Source organism: Heteronotia binoei, chromosome 3 (genome assembly GCF_032191835.1).
Source record: "Heteronotia binoei isolate CCM8104 ecotype False Entrance Well chromosome 3, APGP_CSIRO_Hbin_v1, whole genome shotgun sequence".
Lineage (NCBI taxonomy): Eukaryota > Metazoa > Chordata > Lepidosauria > Squamata > Gekkonidae > Heteronotia > Heteronotia binoei.
The window spans coordinates 2,328,790-2,352,074 of NC_083225.1; the positions used below are offsets into that span (position 1 = coordinate 2,328,790).

Below are 23,285 nucleotides of genomic sequence, written 5' to 3' on the forward strand. Positions count from 1 at the left end.
AAAATGGAGCCATGGAATCTGGCACTTGACACCAAGCCTGGATTCTCCATGTGCAAGTAGAGTCATGCTCAAGTTGATTTGAAGCCCTACATAAAAATTTATTTTGTCTCCCACTCTGTTCTTTGTTGTATATTGGGGGAGGGGGATGGAGTGTACTGGGAGCTTCAAATGAAGACTCTTTGTTGGAGAGGCTCCACTCAGAGTGGCCGCTCTTGCTGAGACAGCCAATCAGGTAATATCTATTTGGATGAAGTCCACTGTTTGGGAGGCTCCTTGTGTCAAGCATGCAGTTCCAATGATGAGTCGAGTTTGATACAAAACTACGTTTATTGATAGACTGATACTTTCAGTGTAACAGATTCTTGAGCATGATGCTAAAAATACATTGATACAATACTTTTAAGGCTTACTTCAAAAGGATTCCAAAAGGTGGGGGCGAGGGATGGCTCTCACACATAAACTATCATAAATGTCTACATTCTCATGGCGTTATCAGGACTCCGTCCTTGCTTTCCCCAGATGTGTCGCACTCCCTAACAGGGAAGGTGCTGATTACTTCTTCTCAAGTTAGTTTTGTTTCTCTCTACTTCTACTTTGCAAGCAATAAAGTAAGAAGGGGGAGGGGGAAAGAATAAACAGAGCTAACAGACCTTGGTCCTCCATGATATTTCACAGACCAGTGTTATGAAGGACCCTAAAACAATCAATTACCAATGGAATTTTACCATGCTTGACACCTTGCAGCTATATTCAGAATGGCCACCCTTGCTGAGCCAGACAAAAAGGTAATATCCATTTGAATGAAGCTCATTGTTTGAGAGGCTTCTTGCAGCTACACTCAGAGTGGCTGTCCTTTCTGAGCCAGTCAATCAGGTAATATCCATTTGAATAAAGCCCACTGTTTAAGAGGCTCCATGCAGCTACACTCAGAGGGGCCGCCCTTGCTGAGCCAGCCAATTAGATAATAGCCATTTGAATGAAGCCCTTGCAAATGAGAGATCCAAGTGCCTGTTTTTCTATTGGAGGTGTGTTTTGGGTGGAGTTTCTGTGTATATATTTGTGGCTAGCCTTGTGTGTTTTCAGTTGGGTTTTCACTAATGAAAGAACTATGCTGGAATCACTATAGCGTCTGACCCGCTACTTTTCAGGGAAATTGTGTTTCCTCTTTGAAGGTCTTCTCAAACTGCAGCCCATTCTTCTGTCCATTCAACAAAGCTGAATAAATGAAAGCATCTGTCATTGGGGAAACTGGCTCTGACAACTAACAGTGGGGTAGCTGTGTTAGTCTCTTGCATCAAAACAAAACAGAAGTTCAGTGGTACCTTAACAACTTGGATTTTAGCATGAGCTTTTATAACAAAGACCACTTCTCCTATTGTATCTCCCTTCTCCTATTTTGCCTGTTGTGACTGAAGAAGGCCTTGTCCTGGATGGCTTAGGCTATTCTGATCTCATTGAATCTTGGAGGCTAATAAGGGTCACCCCTGGTTAGACCATGAGAGACCACCAAGGAAGTCCAAGGCTGCTTTGCAGGCAATGGCAATCCACCTCTGAACATCTCTAGCCTTAAAAACTCTAGCAAGGGTGTCAAACATACAGCCCAAGGGACAGAACCAGCCTGTCCAGGGCTCTTATCTGACCCATGAGCAAAGAAGAGGAGGGTGGAGGAGGTGGCAGCAAGAGGAGCAGAAAGACCCGTGAAGTTGGCTGACTGGAGGGTCCATCCCCACTTTCCTCTTTCTCTCTTGGTTGGGCCAGGCTGCACACATGCAATTGCTGCCCTTTCACCTCCTTCTGTCAGAGGAGGCTTGCCAGAACCCAAGTCCCATAGAGTTTTGCCCCCAAACCAGAGTGTTACACATGATGATGCCACTTGTGGGTGATGTCGTTGGATTGAGGATGTTCTGCATGACATCCTGCCTACCCTTGAATCCTGCCCACCAAATGGCTGCCACAGGTGGGGTCAGCTATAAAATAGCCGTACACTGAAGATCCTTGTTATGGTGACTGCTGCTGCCAAACCAACATTTTAAAAAATCTGGCCAGCCAATGAAATCTCCAGTGGCCAAAAGTCCTATCTGGCCTCACCCACTTTCCAAAAACACTTGGCAAGTGTCATGGCAACCACAAGTGTCACATTTGGGACCCCTGGTGTATGGTGCGGCTAGTTGCTTTTTGTTGGAAACATGGCGCTCTGGGGGATTTATAGGATAATCGGAACCAGTTTGTACACACAGCAGGCGTTAGCTCAAACGCAGGAGTAAAAATCCCAAGAGGAGGGCGACCTCTTAGCTAAAATGGTTCCTTGAATCATAGTCAGCACTCCCCCACCCACCCACCCACCCCCGTTATCAAAATGCAAATGTTGATGCTGTTCCATTGTCAGGAATGTTTGGGTGGCTCCTGTGTTGTTTTCCTGTGTACTGATTATTGAAAAAAATTGTTCACATTAAGTTTCCTTTAAATCCTGAATCTATTCTTTTAAATAGTTGGTCCACACAAAATGTCCCTAGCTACAGAACAGAAATTACATCATTAGGGTTTGTAGAATCTTTTGGGCTCAAGTGCCGTGTTCTACTGGAGAAAGTTTTCCTTCCAGACGTTTCGTTCTCAGCTGCGGAGAACATCCTCAGTGGCGTTGCAGCCGGAGCAGGCGCTCAGACCTTCTTTTCTGCTGTGCATTGAGTGGCTGTGCATTGAGAAATTACATCTCCTCTTTTAATGGCAGCTAAATTGTTCTCAGCTCAATCTCAGAAATCAAATTCTATTCCTTCAGTACAACAATGGTACTCTGAACACGGGATATTGCAGCACTGGATAAAATTGCTTCATATCCAGTTGAATCCTCAGATGGTAATACCAATTTCTTGGAGAAATTGTTTTCTTTGAGTTTGTGCAATTGAATCAATCAACTATTTAAACTGCCTCAAAAATATCTGGACTTTTGTCTTATTACTTATAAGTAACTTAATATTCTGTATTATTTTATTTGGGTAATGTGCAGGATTGTTTGTTTCCTTGTTTCTTTATCTGATTGTGTATTAGCTGTATATGTTCTTATGTATATGTTTGGTTCCTTTTCCTCATGTAGATGTATTTAATTCTTCATGTAGATGTATTCAAAATCCTTTTGCTAGTTTGTTTATGGTTCAATAAAGTTATTCTTGAAAATTAAAAAACACAAAGGAAGCTACCGAAAACATTTGGGAACCTCCAGCTCTAGATGATAAAACCTCCCTGTAAATTGTCCAACTACGACAGAAGTTTACAAGCTGTGCTCTCATTGCAAGCAAAGGAATGCATTACAAAAAAAAAAAAGAAGAAGCCTTTTAGAGCATTCCTGAAAATGGCAACATGCATCACATTTTCAAAAGCAACTGTTGGAAGGAGTCCTTGTAAATAAGAATGGCTGATGTCGAAATGACATCACACCGCCTCCCTCAGGGAACATGGAAATCCCCTTGGTATCGTGTGAGATGAATGAGGAAAAACACGTTGTGGATTTGGAATCCAGGCCTGAGACGCGCACATTTGCTCCGCTTTGGCCATAGTACTCCTTTACTGAACCCATGGAAGCCTGCTGCAAAAGACAGGGCATCCGTGTGAGAGATGATGTGCTGAGAGCCAGGGAAAGAGAGCGGCACATTCAAAAAGGGAGAGTTTTGAATGTGTTTTGTCAACATCAGTTACCCATACCAAATATCTGCCACTTGTGCACCTGTTCTGCACCTGCCCAGAACTGGAAAGCTTCAAGCGATGTACTGGGCATGATATCCCTCATTTGTTATCACGTATTATGAGAAGGTAGTTTGGGTCAATTAATCTGACTCCTTTTCTGGTTGCCAACTCTGCACTGGGAAACTCGTGATTTAGGGGTGGAATTCTAGCAGCAGCATCTTTGCATATTAGGCCACACCCCTCTGATGTAGCCAATCCTTCAAGAGCTTACAAAAAAGAGCCTTGGAAGCTCTTGGAGGATTGGCTACAGCAGGGGAGTGTGGCCTAATATGCAAAGGTGCTCCTGCTAGAATCCCACCCCTGGGGGTGGCACTTGGAGAGGAGAACTCAGCCAGGTATCAAGCCAGTGAGTCCACTCTCCAAAGCATCTATTTTCTTCAGGGAAACCGATCTCTGTTGTCTGGAGTTTGGTTTTAATTCCACATATCCAGGCCCTACCTGGAGGTTGAACAAACAAGAAACTGTGGAATATTAACAAAAAACTCAGCAAAGAAAAATACACTTCTTATATCCTTTACGGATTCTTAAAGCTGAAACTGCAATAAAGAAACACATTCCTACCAGAATTTTAAATATTTTTCATAGTTATTCCAAACAAGCTCTACAGTGATGGAATATACATTAGAATACAAAAAAATCATCAAAATTCAGTTTATACAACCAGTTATAGTCCTTTCCTGTGTATATGCTTCCTTAGTTTTTTATTGCTGTTTCAGTTTTAAGAATCTGTAAAGGTTATAAGAAGTGTGTTTTTCTTTACCGAAAGGGTTTTTCATTAATATTCCAGTTTCTTGTTTGTTCTTGCTCCTTACTGGGGTTCTTCTTCCTGCCTGGAGGTTGGCAACTACGGCCTGTTTTTCTGAGAGTGATGCAAGCCCCACATCGTTCTGCTTCACAGGCTAGCAAATCCCAGCCAGCGTGGTGTGGGAGGTTGCGGTGCTGAGACTAGGATTTGGAAGACCCAAGGCTCGAATCCCACCCTCTGCCAGGCTGCTTAGTGGATCACCTTGGGGCAGCCACACTCTCTCAACCTAACCTTCCCCACAGGGCTGTTGTGAGAGCAAAAATGGAAGCGAGGATGATGTGAGCCACTGTGGAGAAAGACCAATTATCTTTCCGTCGTATAATGCAGCGGTCCCCAAACCTTTTGGCACCAGGGACCAGTTTTGTAGACCATTTTTCCAGACCAGGGGGGTGGGAATGGTTTCAGGATGATACAATTGTGCACTTTATTTCTATTAGTTTGGTATGGTGGTTAAGTGTGCAGACTCTTATCTGGGAGAACCGGGTTTGATTCCCCACTCCTCCACTTGCAGCTGCTGGAATGGCCTTGGGTCAGCCAGAGCTCTCGCAGTTGTCATTGAAAGGGCAGCTGCTGTGAGAGCCCTCTCAGCCCCACCCACCTCACAGGGTGTCTGTTGCAGGGGAGGAAGGTAAAGGAGATTGTGAGCTGCTCTGAGATTCGGAGTGGAGGGCAGGATAGAAATCCAATATCATCTTCTTCTGTTATTTTGAGGGTGGGGGGTGCTCCTAACATGCATGATGGGTGCCGTGCCGTGTCTCCTACCTCCTCAGCAGGGTGATGAAGAGAGATCACTGAGTGGTGATTTTTAGCAGGGGCAGGGCCCCTCCTCTTCCTGTAATGTGACTCCAGCATGTCACATGACATCGCAGCACAGTGTCGCATCACTTCCTGTACCGTGTTCGCTAAGATACTGCACACATGCCAACACACAGAACACCAAAATTTAGGCACTTTTGTTTTTATTTTCCAAAAGAAAAAAGTATTTTATATATATATTTATATATTTATATATAAACCATTTCATTCTCTTTCAACAAAGATATAGCTGTCTGCTTGATCATTTGCATAGGATATATACCACCATAAAAAAAAGGACCAGGGAAGGCAGCAAGAAGAGGGGCAAGGGGAAAGCAGCAAAACAGCAACCAGTATATACTGCGGGGGAGCTTCCCCCCACGATTAAACATTTGAAGCCTTACAAAAAAATTATGTACATCTTTTTTTTAATCTCCCCATAATCTATTTACAGTTAAGAGCGATGCTTTTTTTCTTCTTTCAAAAAAACTATAACAACTTTAATTTATCAAGTTTATGGAAAAAATGTTTTTTTTTCTAAAAAATGTCTACCGTATACTACAAAAAAATAAATAAAATACACAAACAATAGTCTGAACAAAGTTTTTTCTTTTGAGACCTTTTTTTTGGCATGTCAGGTACTGCAGCACTACCCTTTGGTTGACAGCATGGGGTTACGACTCAGTGGGTTGGATCCCATGCATAATCTCCACCTGGCCGGCGCTAGAGCTTTTGCCACAAGCAGAAACGCAAAGAAAAAAGACAGCGCAAGTGGCTACCATGAAGTCAAACTCACATTTCCACTTGTGCAAGGATTTGTACAACCAATTTCTGGGCACTGTGATACACAGGAAGGAAAGGTGTCGCACTAGAGCTCATGCAACCCGAACCGCATCTCAAGTAATTTGTGTTTTCGCTTGCGCATCTCAGGATTCAAGCCAACAGCTTGCAGCACAGAGACACCCCGTAAGCCCTCGTGAGTGCTTTCCAGCACACGCCTTGTAACTTTTTGTCAGCATTAGCTCTTTGGGTCGCATAAGGAATCAGTCCAGTGACCACTTGATCCCTGGGGTGAGATGAGGAGAGACCTATTCCCAGTCATGGTCCGGGCAGAGCCTAGATGCAAGCAAAAGCAAGGGAACAAGAAACCCTGCTGCACAAGCGAAGCAGGGCTTTTTTTGTAGCAGGAACTCCTTTGCATATTAGGCCAGACGCCCCCTGATGTAGCCAATCCTCCTGGAGCTTACAGTGGGCCCTGTACTAAGAGCCCTGTAAGCTCTTGAAGAAGACAACTGCAGAGTTATACCCCACCCTTCTCTCTGAATCAGAGATTCAGAGTGGCTTACAATCTCTTGGAGGATTAGCTACATCAGGGGTGTGTGGCCTAATATGCAAAGGAATCTCCACTACAAAAAAAAGCCCTGAAGCCAAGTATCTCTCCAGATCATGGCCTAAACCTGCATGACTGAATTACTTATAGCCTATCTCTGGGGCTCTCAATCCTTGTTGAGCAGTCGGAGTTCCGAGTATAGAGTGCCTCCACAAAATGGCTGCCGCTGGGTACTGCAGCCAAATCACAAACCACTGGGAGTTTCCAAACCAAGTGCCCCCTATGACAGAGGCAGCTGCTTCTGAATGGGCACCCCCCACAAAACATGATGTTCCTCCTGCCTTTCTTGAAGTGGGCGAAAGCCAGAACCGATTATTTGCTTTGGGGAAGAAGCAAAACAGGCACAGGGAAACCCACTGGTAAGTATAACAAGGACCTTAAAACCATGCTGGGGTTAACTAGTGAAGATCATCTAACCAGCTCAGCTTCTACCAATGAAGACCCTAATTTTAAACTCTGCAACTGTTCCTGGGAGTCAAAAATTATGCATCCAATTCCCACTTGGCAATGAAGATAGAAGACAAGGATATTAGATTTATATCCTGCCCTATACTCTGAATCTCAGAGTCAGAGAAGTCACAATCTCCTCTACCTTCCCCTCCCCACAACAGATACCCCATGAAGTAAGTGGGGCTAAGAGAGCTTTTACAGCAGCTGCCCTTTTAAGGACAACTCCTAGGAGAGCTATGGCTAACCCGAGGCCATTCCAGCAGGTGCAAGTGGAGGAGTGGGGAATCAAACCTGTTTCTCCCAGATAAGAGTCTGCACACTTAACCGCTACACCAAACTGAAGGATAATTTAGGTTCAGCAGGAAACTGCTAAATCCTTGAAACTCTTATTCCAATTCAGTTTGCATAGAAGAATGCTTGTGTGTTTTGCACTGGGCCACAAGGGAGCTGCAAACAATCCTGACCCTGTGGGCTGCTGCAGAGCTCCTTCGTAAAAGAAATCAGTGCAGAAAAGGGACTCTTTGATAACACTTGAATGAATGGTAGTAACTCGTTGACTCAATACGGGACCCTGCTATGGAACCAAGAGGTTCGCTCCAACTGAACCTAAGGGAAGGTGCTAGGAACACTGGCCAATTTAAGCGGCACTGGTTCGAATGACGCCAAGCTGGTCAAATGCTAGACCTGCTCCACATGCATATATGCATAAGACTTAGCAATGAACCCCAGACTGCTTCCTAGTAGAAAAAAGATTATGAAACCGAGTATAGATATTCCCAATACATTCCAACAATATGTTTTCAATAGGAGTGCGCAGCCCATTCTACCATTTTAAGCTAGGGCTCTGGTTTTCAAAAGAGAGCCTTGCGTTCGCTAGAATCTCCAGTGGTCATTCATATTAGTCAGAGGGATAAGCAGATATGCATTTGACACTGAAGAAAGAACCTGAGCGAACATTTCAGCTTTCCTGGAATTCCCAGAAGAGATCTGAGTAGCTTTCCTCATGAGCTCCATCAATAGCTATTAGCCACAGGGTATAGATGGAACTCTGTGCGGGGCAGTGATGCTCTGTATTCTTGGTGCTTGGGAGGGCTTCTAGCCCCACTGGTGGACCTCTTGATGGCACTTGGTGTTTTTGGCCACTGTGTGACACAGAGTGTTGGTATGGATGGGCCATTGGCCTGATCCAACATGGCTTCTCTTATGTTCTTAAAATCTGGGGGATGTGAAGAGTGTGAGACAGCAGATTCTGTGTAAAGAATATTAAGTATAATCCGGGCAAAGACATTTATGTCCTACTGATCCCAGTGGTAGAGTCAAGCATCTTTAGGACCTACTGATTTCAGTCAGAAAGCGTTAAACGTCTTTGACTGGATCATACTCTTTTTTTCCTCCATTACTCTGCCGTGTAGCTTATTTTTTAAAGAGGGAAAGCATCCCATTAACTACCCTGCAGTGCATCCTAACAGGTGTTCCACACAGCTTACAGGAATTTCTGATATATTAATATTGTCCAACATTGGGCTACTCGATTTTATGGTTTAAATAACCACAACTTGAAACCATTGTTCTAAAATGAGGATAAAAATGGAACTATGTTGCCTTAATACAAAAAGTACTGGACATGGTTATTCAGCCCCTAAACTCAAAAATGTGGCTCAAGTTTGAAATTTTACTCCTTTTTGCTTTCTTGGCAAAAGGTGGTGTGGCTGTCTTTCCTTACTGTTGTCTATGTGTGGTTGTCTTTCCTTAATGTTGTCTATGTGAGATACAACATGGGGCTACGAAGGTGGATGTTTCTGCTGTAATGTAGTGTACAATATGGAGGCAGTGGGCTCTCCTTCCTTGAGAGGTTTTTAAACAGGCTAGATGGCCCTCTGACAGCAGTGCAGATCCTGTGAATTTAGGGGGAGCGGTTTGCGAATTTCCTGCATTGTGCAGGGGGTTGGACTAATGACCTTGGAGGTCCCTTCCAGCTCTATGACTATTCTATATACACAGGCAGCAGCAATCAAAATGGTACTGCTTTCCTACCAGTGTCAAGGGAAGAGAACTGGAAGAGGAGGGCAGATGGAGGCTCAACAAGAACAGGCAAGAATTTAGCTCAGCTCAAGTTAAACTGGCACAAAATCCAGGTTTAACTAAATTAATGCCAATCAGCGTGACCAAATGTCAAGGCCATTCCACAAACTGTCGGTGGTTAAGCACCGTCAAACTTCAGAAACCCAGGACCTGAACTTGGTTGCTGAACCATGTTCAGTCTTCGCTATCGTCCTTCCCAAACTCAGGGCTTTTTTTTGAGCAGGAATGCGCAGGAACGCAGTTCCGGCTGGCCTAGCACCAAATATGCAAATGAGTTTCTCCTGGGCTTTTTCTGCAAAAAGCCCTGCGCAAAACAAGGGTGACATCAGGGGGTGTGGTGTAATATGCAAATTAGTTCCTGCTGGGCCTTTTTTACCCCAAAAGCCCTGCCCAAGCAACAGATCACAGCATTTGTTGAGGCAAACCAGAGCCTGAAGTGACCATCTGGTTCCACAAGTTGAAATAAACCACAGTTTTGCATGACGGCTGAACTGAGCCTTCTGAAGGGTGTGACGGAAATTGGCTAGCTGGTCTTGGGAGGACCTCTTGAAGCAGAGGCCCCCCGCCCTCCTGGTGGGACAATGCACTTGGCACAACCGCCTTTTAAAAATGGGCACAACTTTATTAGAAAACAATCTTCCTGGAACGTACAGTATCGTTTGTCCCCCTCCGCGCAACGCTAGACACAGCCATACATTCATAGAAACCCGCTTCCGCACATGCACATCGCTAGTTGGTGGGAAACTGCAAACATGCAGATGCACAAAGAGGTGCTGCATGCTTGACGTCCCAACTTCACCCAGCAACTGGGCATGTGTGCATGCAAGCACTCCCAGATAAACTGCAAAAGAAAGAAAGCAGCTGTTACTCTCTCCGAAATAGCCATTTGGTGCAACTGCAGCTTATTTGCATGGGTCATACGCACGTATGCTGCGTATTCCCACCGCTGGATCAAAGCCAATATCCACATGAAATTGGAACATGCTTGTGTGAAGCCAGGTTAGTGTTTTGACAGTCAAAAACACACTGACAATCTTTCCTTTTAAAGCAATCGCCAGCTTAGTTTAAGAGGTTTGACATTTTGTGTATCATATCCACCCTTGTTATTTAAACTTCCAGTAGCAGTTCTACTGTTTATATATTGCAAATATTTTGTCCTTTTTAAATACTTGAAGGGGGTGTGTCTCTTGTTCTGAATACTCAGTGCATCACACCTGAATGATAAGAAAAGTGTTTGAATGGCAAGATCACTAAAAGAGAAGCCATTTTGAGAGGTATTTAAAGTGACTGCATTTGAGATGTGTCGTGTTCACCTGTTAAAAAAGTAAAACCACCGCTACTTTTCCAGCCAATTTTCTAAAAACAAAAATAAAAATCCTCTTGTAATAAAACCTTAGAAGCTGATTTGCATATTTACAAAATCTTTGTCATAACCAACATGCAACGTACAGAACATTTTGTTCTATGGCTATTTATGGATCTGTCTCTATACAGTTCATCTCCACAGAAAGGGGGTGAAGTTATAAAATATGACAATAAAAGTATTAAAAACATCCAGTAAAATTCTTACATAAAAAATAAATTGTGGCTTGTCCTAAAAAAAAATCTGTTTCGGCTTGCAAATTCAAATTAAGTTACATTTCCTAAACACTGCCTCCAGAAGAGAAAAGGTGTTTGGGTCAGGATACTTAAAAACAGGAAATGCCAGAGCATTTAAGATGGTATATTTGAATTTAGGGACACACCTGCCATATCACATTTTGCAGACATGAGCTGGGGCAAGCTTGTATCAATTTTATTACCAAAGGCCTCCCCCCCCCCCGCCACCCCTGGGGAATCACAGAACTGGCAGAGAACACCAACCCCCTCTCAACTCACTGAAAGGTGCGCTCATGGGAAAGGGGACTGGAATATCGAATCGGTAAGCATGTCCACAATCACTTTCACGCCCACAGCCAAGAGGAACAACACAGTAGGCGAAAGCCTCTGGATGCGCTGTAAGAACTATAAAACTCTGCTGCCTGCATCCATGTCGACTGCAGCTTTACAAAGCGTCCCTCTATAAAATCAAACGCTTGCATGGCCAATTCTGACTGGGGCTTCTGTTTTGCGTCTACCTCCGTGGCACTAGCCCGTTCATGTCTGCAAAATATACATCAATGGCAGGTGGTCCTGAGATGAAAAGCCTTGAAAAAAGCAAAAAATCTGTACAGCCTTTAAAATGGCAGGACACTTCCAAAAAGTGTGGCAACACAGTGTCTTTTCCCTGTTTCCTCATAAAAATTACAAAATACACATTTCCAGTTTGGGTTTTTTCTTTCCTGTTTTTAGAATGCAGAAGAGTTCGTACGCAGTCAAAATACTTAAAAACCTAAAATTCTAGCTGAAAACATCTACTCGAAGTCGAGTTACTAGGAAGTTGCATAGATACCACCCAGCCGCCTACATGGAGGAGGAAGTCCCGGGGCCTTAGTTCTGATGTCTCTTCATGTGCAGGGCCAAGTGGTCAGATCGAGAGAAGCTGCGATTGCACACAGCACACTGGAAAGGCTTGGCTCCGGTGTGCTTCCTGTAGTGGCGAGTCAGCTCATCGGAGCGAGCGAATCTCCACTCACATCCTTCCCAAGAGCATTTGTATGGCTTCTCTCCTAGAAAGAGCAGAAGTAGACCCGTCAGTCCAAATACCCATCCAAACACCCATGTTCAGTTTAGTTTATTCACAGCCTATGCCAGCATTTAAAACAGTAAAATCGTACAAAATTAAAACTGAATGACCATAAAATCATACATAAAAAGACAAAATACTGTTGTTAAAAAAACAGGACAGAACGTGGCAGTTACAGCAAACAGACTGGTAAAGGTGTTTAGCCATTTCCTGACTGAGTTTAGAGTTTTCCTTTTTCCCTAAGCAAGATTCCAACCCAATTAACAATTCCTTGAATGTATTTATTTAGAACATTTTTATGCTGCCTTTCCACCCAATCGGGGTCCTCAAGGGGGCAAACATAAAAGACATTAAAACACTGGGAAAACAACACCTAAACTTAATAAAATAACTCAATAAGGACACATAAACAATGCTAGAGGAGGGCCAGTTAACCATATGCCAAATGCAACAAATGAACAGAAGTCTTCACCCACTGGCAGAGGACACAGATGGGGGAGTCTTCCTGGGAAGGTTTCCAAGCTTTGGTGCTACCACTAAGAAAGCCCTTCCTTGGGTCACCACCCATCTAGCCTCCGTGGGTGAGGACAACCAAAGCAAGGGCCTCCAAAGATGCTCAGAGTGAGAAGGTAGCTCCATACAGAGGAAAGCTTGTGGGTTTAGGGAGAAAGTAACACTAACCCTCTTCTTTCTTACATAGTTTTTTACTATGCCAGGCCATTTTAACATGGGAAAAAGTCCAGGAATAAATAGGACAATCCTGCCCTGAAGTCTGAAGAATTAGTACAGACCAGGATTCCACCGTCTCATTCTGAATATGTACAGTTTTTTTCCTGTTTCAACTTTGGTAACATCCAAGGCTCCAGAACATTTGGAAGAATTCCCTGGGAAGCAGGAACCCCACTGGTGCAAGGAGACAGCATAACACAAAACATTAAACTTATGGATTGGAGCTTCCAATATTATTTAGGTGCTGGGCACCTAACTTCTAGGGGGAGCTCAGATCTCCTAGAATCACCATGGATCTCTAGAGTACATTAATGCATCCCCTTGGAGAAAATGGCAGCTTCAGAGGGGGGACCATAGGGAGTTATACCCTGTTGTTGGCCCTCTCCCCCAAGGGTCTACCCCCAAATCTCCAAGAATTTCCCAAACCAGAGTAGATATCCCTGTCCGTATGGCACAGCCTAAAAATTACTCTGTGGTAGCTCTCAATCTTCTAAAGCAGGGGTGTCAAACATGCTGCCTGGGGGCCGAATCAGGCCCCTGAGCAACTGGTTCTTGTCTGCTTCCACCTCCCTCTCTCTTGCTTCCTTCTGCATCACAGCTTGCTTTGCCAGGCTTGCTCAATTGCACAGGAGCTATGGAGTAAAACCTCTGTTTTCTTCATTGGCTGAGGCTCCTTCTTTGGGAAGGAAGGTGGGGGAGTAATAGCTTGCTTTGCCAGGCTCTCTCAATCGCACAGCAGAGCTACTGAGCCAAGCCTCTCTTCCTTCTATTGGCTGAGGCTGCTCCACCTCCTGGTCCCTTGAGAAGGGAGGGAGGGAAAGAGCCAGAGCTTCCTTTGCCCAGTTCTCTGGATCCCACAGAAGAGATACAAAGAAAGCATCTTTAAGACCAATGGATGCTAATGTTTTAAGCATGTTTTATTTTAAGGGTTTTTTAAAAAAAAAAAATTGCATTTGTCTGTGTCCTTTATAAAGTTTATCTCTCTGCTACCTGATCTTAAATAGGTACACACATGGCCTGGCCCGACATGGCCCAGCCTAACAAGGTCTCATTTATGTCAGATCTGGTCCTATGACTTTGGCACCCTATTCTAAAGAGCTCCTGGTCTTTCATGAGAAGTTTTCCATTGGTTTTTGTTTTTTTTAAAGATCAGCTAAGCACAGTTAGGATACCATTTCCCCAGCTGGATCAGCTGGGAAAGGACCAGCCAGCTGGATCGGACCAAAGGTCCACCCAGTCCAGCATCCTGTTTTGTTTCCCACACTGGCCATCCAGATGCCAGGACAACTGGGAGAGTTATGAGCCAGGCGCGAAAGGAACAGTCCTCCCCTGAGCTGTTCCAAGCATCTGGTGTTTAGAAAATGGTATCCAGACGCAGAGGCAACTGGTATTGGTCGGCCTGTAGGGCTGCCAGATTTTTGTTTTTCAAAAACACTGTTCTGGATGGGACCAGACAATTCAGAATCCACTGGCATTTTGGACTCACCTGACAGAATACAATTTCAGTAAACATTGGCTGACTGGAAGCCCTAGATAACATTATGAGTACAGGTGTAGTTTCGTACAAATTATATTTTCCATATGCACAGACAGTAGTGAAAAGGACTAAAACAAATTAAGACTGCCCTGAACTATTGTGGTAAATCAAAAGAGAGGCGACCCTAGGGGAACTGGGTTCAAGCACTGACTTATTTGGGGTATCAGCAAATGCTAATTCCAAAGCATACCATTTCTCAAAGCAACATAAATGGGACATAGCCCAAAACTTCCCTACAACTCCCGAAGCCCTTTTCTGTCCTCTTTTGGGTCTTGCTTCCAGATTCAGAACACAGGTGAGGGGCAGCGCTGGAAACTGTGAAAGTCTACAAATTTCTGAAAGCTTCAAAGTCACGGGGGGAAGGGAAAAATAAAATCTTTTTTTGTAAAATCAGAATTTGGAGGGAGGGAGATGCAATATTTCTTCATTGTCTACATATATTATGGCAGCATATAAAATGACACTACATCGCTTATTTAGGAAATCTGACAGTTTTCTACAAGCACAACTGTGAAGATGCCCAGTACTCCAAAGAGAAAGAGTTGCAAAACTGGTACAACCTTGGTTACCTCAACACACCTATTCTGAATGGCAGGAAAGCACAGAAGTACAAAATAGGGAAAAACCCCAAAATCTTTGTAGTGTACAGTAACTACACATTTTTGTAGTGAGAGCCAGTTTGGTGTGGTGGTGAAATGTGCAGACTCTTATCTGGGAAAACCGGGTTTGATTCCCCACTCCTCCACTTGCACCTGCTGGAATGGCCTTGAGTCAGCCATAGCTCTGGCAGAGGTTGTCCTTGAAAGGGCAGCTGCTGGGAGAGTCCTCTCAGCCCCAGAGTGTCTGTTGTGGGGGAGGAAGATAAAGGAGCTGCTCTGAGACTGAGTGGAGGGCGGGATATAAATCCAATATCATCATCTTCACAAGAGTATTATTTGGACAGAAAACAGCAACAAGCAGCACTTGGAGCATATTTATTTTATCAAGTTTATCCTTGCAACTCTTCAATAGTATATTATCTTTGTACACATTATTGTATATTAATTGTAGCCAAAGTTAAGTTGCATTAAAGCTACGTATCCCTGAGAATACACTGTATGTGAAGACCAGTATACACAAGAATTACCTAATGCTGCAGAGAGTCCTCTCAGAGGACAAGGATTTCAAACTGGTGTACCTACAGCAAGTTGCACAACCAGCCAGATATTCAGAGGTGACAAGTACCTGCAATTCCCAATGACTTCCACTGGCACACACGATACTTAACACCTCTGAAATTTTTCGCCACAGATTTATGCAAGGGCCCAATATAGATTTTTAATTGCACAGCTTAAACAGTTGGTTTGGAACATGTTGTCACCGATCGCTAAATATACGGCCGTTTAATTTAGTGCCCTAAGTGGGGATATTTTTAAGCACACCTATAAAATTCATAACTATGTTTGTTGAAATGATGAGAAGGGTATTCATAGAAAGGTTGAGATGGGAAGGAATATTCTCTCTCATCACTAACAAGCAGCTTGTTCAATTAAACACAAAAACGTTACACTGAGACGGCCCAATTTCTATCTGTATTGAGAGATCCACTACTTCTATCATAACTGTCAAAAGCCTTTCTAATAGATGGCTATCATCTTAGGGCCTGGACTCAAACTGCGGACAAGAAGACGATGACGACTGCAGATTTATACCCCGCCCTTTTGTCAGCTACTGGCATGAAAGTTGTGAGCTACTGCATAAATCAGTGTGCTCTGGGGCCATTTTTTCTGAGGTAAGACAAAAATCTGTGAGCTGGAGGCTAAAAATCTGTGAGCTAGCTCATGCTAACTCAGCTTAAAGGGAACACTGCCTGTGAGGTGAGTGGGGCTGAGAGGGCTCTCACAGCAGCTGCCCTTTCAAGGACAACTCCCGCGAGAGCTATGGTTGACCCAAGGCCATTCCAGCAGCTGCAAGTGGAGGAGTGGGGAATCAAACCCGGTTCTCCCAGATAAGAGTCTGCACACTTCACCACCACACCAAACCAAGGAAGTTAAACCTGTTTCTGGATTGTACCACTTCAGAACACAGAGTGAGTTGATGTTAAAACAAAACCATACCTTCTTCCTTGGAAACCACCTGTTAGGAAGAAAAGGCTTAGCCTAATTTTTCCTCGATGTACTAGATTTTCAAGCAGAAAAGGTTCTTCTGAACAGAAAATTTAGTCATAAAGATTTCCCGTTTGAATTCTAAAGATATCATTGCCCAGAAACAGGTTTACCACCACTATGATGTAATCGGGGCTTTTTTTGTAGCAGGAACTCCTTTGCATATTAGGCCACACATCCCTGATGTAGCCAATAACGGCTCTTTTTCTAGCAGGAGCTCCTCTGCATATTAGGCCATGCCCCCTGATGTAGCCAATCCTCCTGCAGCTTACAGTAGGCCCTGTACTAAGAGCCCTGCAAGCTCTTGGAGAATTGGCTACCTCAGGGGTGTGTGGCCTAAAAGGCAAAGGAGTTACAGCTGCAAAAAAAAGCCCTGGTTATAATAATTTATTAGACACACTCGGTATAAACCAGGTTCCAATCTCCCTTCCGCCATGAAGTGTTGGGTAGTCCTGGGATAGTCACTTCCCCCTAGCCTAACCTACCTCGCAGGGCTGCTTGTGAGGATAAAACAAAAGGAGGGGGAAGAACAAAGTGCATTGCCCTTCTCTGGAAGGAAGCAGCAGGGTAAAAAAATATTCTAAGCAAATAACAATTTTGACATTTATTTAAAAAACTAGGCCGCCAGGCCTCAGATTCAGCAGGAGCTCAAGCTCCTGAGCCTTTCTGAGGGTTCCCCCTCTTCCTCCCCACCTACTTTGTCCGTTGAACAGCAGGTGCAGCTGCAGAACAATCCCTGATTAGAAGAGCGGGCAGCAGCCAGTCGCCGGGGCTTTGCTACATCCCTATCAGCCCTCATTAACCCTTGGAGAAGCCCGCACCACCCTTTCCCCACTTATGTGATTTTGGGCATGGGGGGGGGGGGGGCGCGGCCCAAGAGAGTCCCAGGAGATCGAGGCATGCTTGAGCTGGCTGGATCTCTAGCCATCCCAAGCAGGCCTCGCTTGCCCGGGGATCTCCTTTCTTGCATCAGGTTGTTTTTGGTTGGTGGGGGGACAGCATATGCCAAGTAGTTATGTTAATGAGCTCCGCCACCTGTTTTTCTACAAAACGACCCCTGTAGGCTGCAATAACGAAAAGGAAAGCATTTCCAAGGCAGTGTCCTTCTACCGCGATTCCGTTCTTTGTCCATCATGGCTACGTACCTCACCACACCAACCCCTCTGGGGTCCCTTTCCAGTTCGGTCGCTACTCTCAGCCCACAATACAGTACCCCAAAAAGCCATGCTGGATCGCCACGTATATGGCTGCGGAAGATGAAAGTATGTGTTCAAAAGAAATAAACACAGAGTAGGTGTCCATGGTGCTTGGCAGAGCACAACACAACTCCTTGCTCTGCAAAACCTACAAGTTGTATTTCCAGATCAATGAAAAAGAAAGACAAAATCAACCGGTGATAGATGTATAGCCATACACAGGCTAGTTCTGTGCATGTTTACTTAGAACTAATGTTGCTTTGATGTGACTTCTGTGAAGCGGTGTAAGATTTTGGCTTTTGTTTGCTTGGGAGGGGGAGACCAATGGTGTAATTCAAAGACTTTACGGAAGATGTGGGTTTTGAAGAGGGATCTGAAGACAGAGAAAAAGTAAACCTTCCCTGAGAGAAGTCATCATAACTACACGGATCGGATTCACAAAAAGGCACTGAATCACAGAGGGTTTTCATCAACACACGATTAAAAATGTGAAATTTGCTGCCAGATAATGTGGTGTGATAGCCATGAGCCAAGGAGTCAGACAAACAGATCTACCGGTAGCCACCAAGACTGCCTTCTAAGCTGTGGAGTCTTGTGAGCAAAAATTCTACTTCGTGAGCTAAAGGCATTGAAGTTGTGGGCTACTGCATAAACTAGCATGTTCTAAGGCCATTTTTCCTGAGCTACAAGAAAAACATGTGAGCAGGAGGCTAAAAAACTGAGCTAGCTCACACTAACTCAGCTTAAGAGGAAACACTGGTGGCCGCTAGCCATGGCAACTAAAGAGAACCTCTTTCAAAGGCAGTAAAACCTCTGAATCCCAGTGCCAGAAAGTAATTCCAGGGGAAGGCCTTGGCCTCTTTACATACATGGGATGTATGTAATAACAATAACAGCAGCAACAACCTCTGTTGTGGCCCTCCAAGTAACTGGATGGCCACAGTGAGACAGGATCCTCAAATACACGGACCACTGGTTTGATCCAGACAAATCATGCTATTCCAAATATATAAATCCAGGGCTTTTTTTGAGCAGGAACACACAGGAACGCAGTTCCAACTGGCTTGGTGGCGGGGGTATGGCCTAATAGGCAAATGAGTTCCTGCTGGGCTTTTTTTTACCAAAAAAGCCTGTATAAACCATTTATTGCAATCACGCTATTGCAAATACATAAGCCATAAAACTGGAGGCTTTAGCAGAGCACCTAACGCTACAGGATTTCTTCCATCTTGAGAACAAAAGTTCTGGTGTTTATGGGTTTTTTAGTACAGTCCAGACACGGAAAAGTATACTACTGTGTTATCGAGTTCCGTATCACGTGCTAACTACAGAAGCAAATCCTACTGCAATGATGGAAACCTGGCTGACCAAATCCTCATCCACAGTAGAGCTCCTTCAAGCCATACATCATGAAATTAGGAAAGTCTTATTACTTTTCACTCACGCCCTTCCTGGACTGTAGCTGAATCCTAGAAAGAGAACGTTCGGGCCCATAACTGTGGTTTCCTAGCCTGTCCATTTCCCTTCATTATTACTTTTCCATTGAGTTGTAAAAAACTGCAAGCGCTCAGGAAAAATGAACTTAACACAGATCAATTTAGAAGGTTTTCTTGGAAAGAAAAAGACCATGGAGGTTAATTGTAGAGTGAACAGAAGAGGGAGGGAGAAAGTAAACAGTCTTAATAGTGCAATCCTAAGCAGAATTAGACCCTTCTAGTGTGCTAGACTTCCACTGGATTAGAAGGTTGTCAACTCTGTTTAGGACTGCGCTACAAGAGCAGAGAACGCACTTGGGAGTAACTCTCATACATTTCTACATACTTCTCTGTCATTTAGCTGAAGGGGGGGAGAGAACTGGCCCAAGTTCCAGAGCAGGAACTGTTTCAAGTTATTTTAAAACTTAACTCTTATTTCTTTGCTATGCCTAGCTTTTAAGAAGCGGAGGAATCCGAGGTTAACAAGATTTATTTGCTTAAAAAGCAAAGGGACACTGAGGCCTTTCTTTGCTACTTGCCCAGGCTTCAACAGCTAAGTCACTCTTGCGTTACTTGAGGATTGTGCAAAATACAGAAGCTGCAAAGTTTTCAGAAAAATAGTTGACTCCCCTCCAGAAATTTAGAATGAACATGGAGAAAACCGTGAAACCCAAGAATGCCATCCGTCAAATGCAACTGCACTGGAACTCTTGCTTCTGGAACACTGTTTCTGTATTAAAACAGATATTTCACTGTAAAAGGATTTATTTTTTAAAAAGAAAAAGAAACCAGTACACCTCCTCCACTTCAGAACAGCTTCCACAGGATTTGTTAAAATGTCAACACTGTTCAGCTAAAACAGCATGGAGGAAGCTGGTACCAAACCCTAGCCAAGGAAGAACACTTCAGCTCTTTCTTCCAAAGCCAGAAATATTATACACTGCACTTCTGGGAAAACAGAATTGCTTTCCTTTTAAGTTATGTTTCAACAGGAGGGTGAGGAAGGGGGGGGGGGGTTCACAACTTTAATTGGATTTCTGCATCATCTTCTTCCAATCTCTCAGATTTCAAATATTTTGTTAGGCTTCAGGAGATCACAAAATGTTTTTTTTTTTTAGTTCTTGAAACTGCTCATCTGCATTGCTTTTTGCAATAAGATTTATTTTTTCAAAGCAAAGGGGAGGGGAGAAAAGCTTGGACAGCACGTGGAATACGTTTATGTAAAATTGTTGGTTGAACACCAACATTTAACTTGGAATCGCTTTAGAACAAGACGACACTGTACAAGATAAGAAAACAAAACTTGGGGGAAAAGGCTGGAGGGGGAAAAATCTATTTATTGAGCAACTACAAGTGCCATGGATAAGGAAATATCAAAAGAAGTGGTGCATTAAGACGAATGCTGTTGAGAAGGGCGCCCCCCCCCATATTCAGGTATTCGATCATTGTGCCATATCCAACATTAGTCCATAAATATCTCCTCAGTGCCATGGTACCGCCTTGTCCTTGGTTTCAGCTCCTGAACCATGCTGAGATAGACTAAAAATACGTTACATACTTTGCCCTGCAAATGATATCATAATTTCTGCTTTGGATGCTGTTTTATCAACAATGAATGTTGTCATGGGTGACAGAATTCAACCATTAGCAAAAACAGAAAAGGCAATCCAGAATTCCCAGCATCAGGACTCACATTAGATACCATCTGCCTTGCTTTTGATCCCTACATTTTATTCTAAGGGAAATAACTTTGGGTGGAGTGGTGAGCAGAGGAATAGTTTTCTTAGCATTTTTGTCAAATAAAAGAAGCTGGAACTAGGGTAACCAAGTTGTGTGCCACCCCCCCTCCCGGCCACTGGTGGGGGGTGTTGGGAATAGGGTTGCCAGTTCCAGGTTGGGAAATTCCTGGAGATTTGGGAATGGGGTCTTGGGAAGACAGGGTCCTCAATGAGTGAGGTACAATGCCACAGAATCCACCATCCAAAACATTTCCTTCAGGGGAACTGATCTCTGTGGTCTGGTGGTGAGCTGTAATTTCAGGGGATCCCCTGGACCCACCTGGAGACTGGCATCCCCTCGCTGGAACTCAAAACATTTTCCAGAGGGAAGTGACTTTGGAAAGTAGACAAAACTATATACACAAAAACTGGGAAGAGGCATTTCTCCTCTCACTCCAAGAAATCCAGTCCGGATCCCCCTCTTCCATTTATGAAAATCTCACCACACATCCTTATGTTCTTTCTCAAAGCATGAGGTAGAAATCTGAACTTTTTGAAACTGAGTCTAATGTGCTGGATTCCACAGCAACGACCATGCCATCGTTAGCGCGTCCCACACTGTTGCCTCCGCAGCACAGAGAGAAATACAAGCAAATATTGGTTCTCTGTTCTGAGGAAATTCCCACCTACTTTTGCAAGGGGACAGAGCAGCAAAGGTTACAAGGAATGGATCCGGCCAAGGACAGTTCAACAGAAGCTAGGCAGTTTCTGAGAGGGGAGCACAAACTGACAGAAAGAAAAGTGGCAGGATTTTGAGTAACAAAGGCCAGATCTTTCATCAACTACGACACTCCCGACACCCAAAAGGCTGTTTGGCGGTCCTATATGAATCGCTGTAGCTGCGGCCTCAGTGCTATCCTGCTCTCTCTCATGTGGGCAGAGACCGTGGCCCGCCTGACAGGGTTGCTGTCAGGATGACAGGAACAACATGTGTGGCGCACTGAGGGTGCTTCGGTAAAGAACTATATATAAATATCAGAACTGTTGTTTTCTCTGCTTGCAAAAATAGGTTTCGCCTAGTGACGTGGGAGGTTTAGCCTTTAGAAGTATACTTGACAGGCACAGCAACTCCATTTCTGCATCCGTGCCAAGACTCAAAAGACCTCAGGTTCTTCCGTCTCATGAGGTGGATGAGAGAGCATAAAATACTGCCTTTCCCTCCTTCAATCTGCAACAGATCTGGCTACAGTCTAGGGTGGCCAATTCCATCCAGTGAAATGCCTGGAGCCTTAGGAGCAGTGCCTATGGAAGTGGGAACCTGGGAAGAGAGTTCATATAGAATCTATAGAGCCTTCTGTAATCTATAAATGTCTTCTGAAGCTGCCATTTTCTCCAAAGCCAATTCCCCACTAGACCTTTAACCCTAGCAGGGGTGGAATTCTAGCAGGAGCTTCTTTGCATATTAGGCCACACACCCCTCTGATGTAGCCAATCCTCCAAGAGCTTACAAGGCTCTTTTTTGTAAGCTCTTGGAGGATTGGCTACATCAGGGGTGTATGGCCTAATATGCAAAGGAGTTCAAGCTAGAATTTCACCCCTCTGAATCCTAGTTCAACCCTGTCCCCAAACTGACGCTTGAATCATGGGATCATAGAAACTAACTCTATGAATTTATGAATCTAGTGTAAAAAATCAGTTTAGGGACACGGCCGAACCAGGATTAAAGGTCTATTGGGGAATTGGCACAAGAGAACTATCTCTGTAGCTACCTCTGTCATTTTGGGAGACCTCCAGGCCCCTATAATTCACAGGGTGAGAGAAGGCAAGATTCAAGTCAACTGAAAAAGACGGTAGATTTATACCCCATCCTTCTCTCTGAAGCAGAGTCTCAGAGCGGCTTACAATCCCCTTTATCTTCTTCCCCCACAACAAACACCCTTGGCAAGGTAGGCAAGGCTGAGAGAGCTCTCGCTGCCCTTTCGAGGACCACTCTTGTAAGAGCTATGGCTGACCCAAAGGCCATTCCAGCAGCTGCAAGCAGAGGAGTGGGGAATCAAACCTGGTTCTCCAAGATAAGAGTCCACACACTTAACCGCCACACCAAACTGGCTCTCATTAAAACTGTGTGCATGCACGTACACTTGTGCAAACAGACCCAATCAAATGATAAGTGTTGGGGTGTTCAGGTAAAGAAGATGCTTATTCTGTAGACAACTGCTCCCTTCCATCTGGAAGCTGCAAGTTCCCCTCCTCTCTTGGCTTTCCGTATCTCTTCCCCCACTTCACACATTTTCTCTTTTGCTTCTCCTTATCTTTAGCAGACAATATTCACTGGATTCTCCTCTTTAAAAAAAAAAAAAATGCCTTAAGACTTACTTCTGCTGCCCTGTGTCTAATTGCTTTCAGTCCCTTCTTTTTTTAGCTTTTCATTTCAGTCTAAATTAAGGATTCTAAACCCACGGAGCAGGGTCGGTCTATTTTTGGGTGTCTTATACAGCAAAAACAAAACAAAAACAGCTTTTGATCAAACAAACATTATTATGATGTGCACAGTGCAGGCT

General features: G+C 44.1%; 1 protein-coding gene across 2 annotated transcripts in view; it reads right to left on the reverse strand.

The window, feature by feature from the left end:
* Nucleotides 1-9,861: 9,861 nt before the first annotated feature.
* The window catches only part of KLF5 (KLF transcription factor 5), a 32,505-nt gene continuing 19,081 nt past the window's right edge, over nucleotides 9,862-23,285 (reverse strand). Inside the window, exons 3-4 of one of the 2 annotated variants that reach the window (XM_060233536.1) lie at nucleotides 11,707-11,908; nucleotides 9,862-10,101 (exon numbers count right to left, since the gene is read on the reverse strand). In XM_060233536.1, the coding sequence (XP_060089519.1) occupies nucleotides 11,730-11,908 (179 nt within the window). In that variant the 3' untranslated portion in view covers nucleotides 9,862-10,101; nucleotides 11,707-11,729. Of the gene's footprint in view, nucleotides 11,909-23,285 lie in introns of both variants that reach the window. The other variant, XM_060233535.1, reaches the window with a different exon arrangement.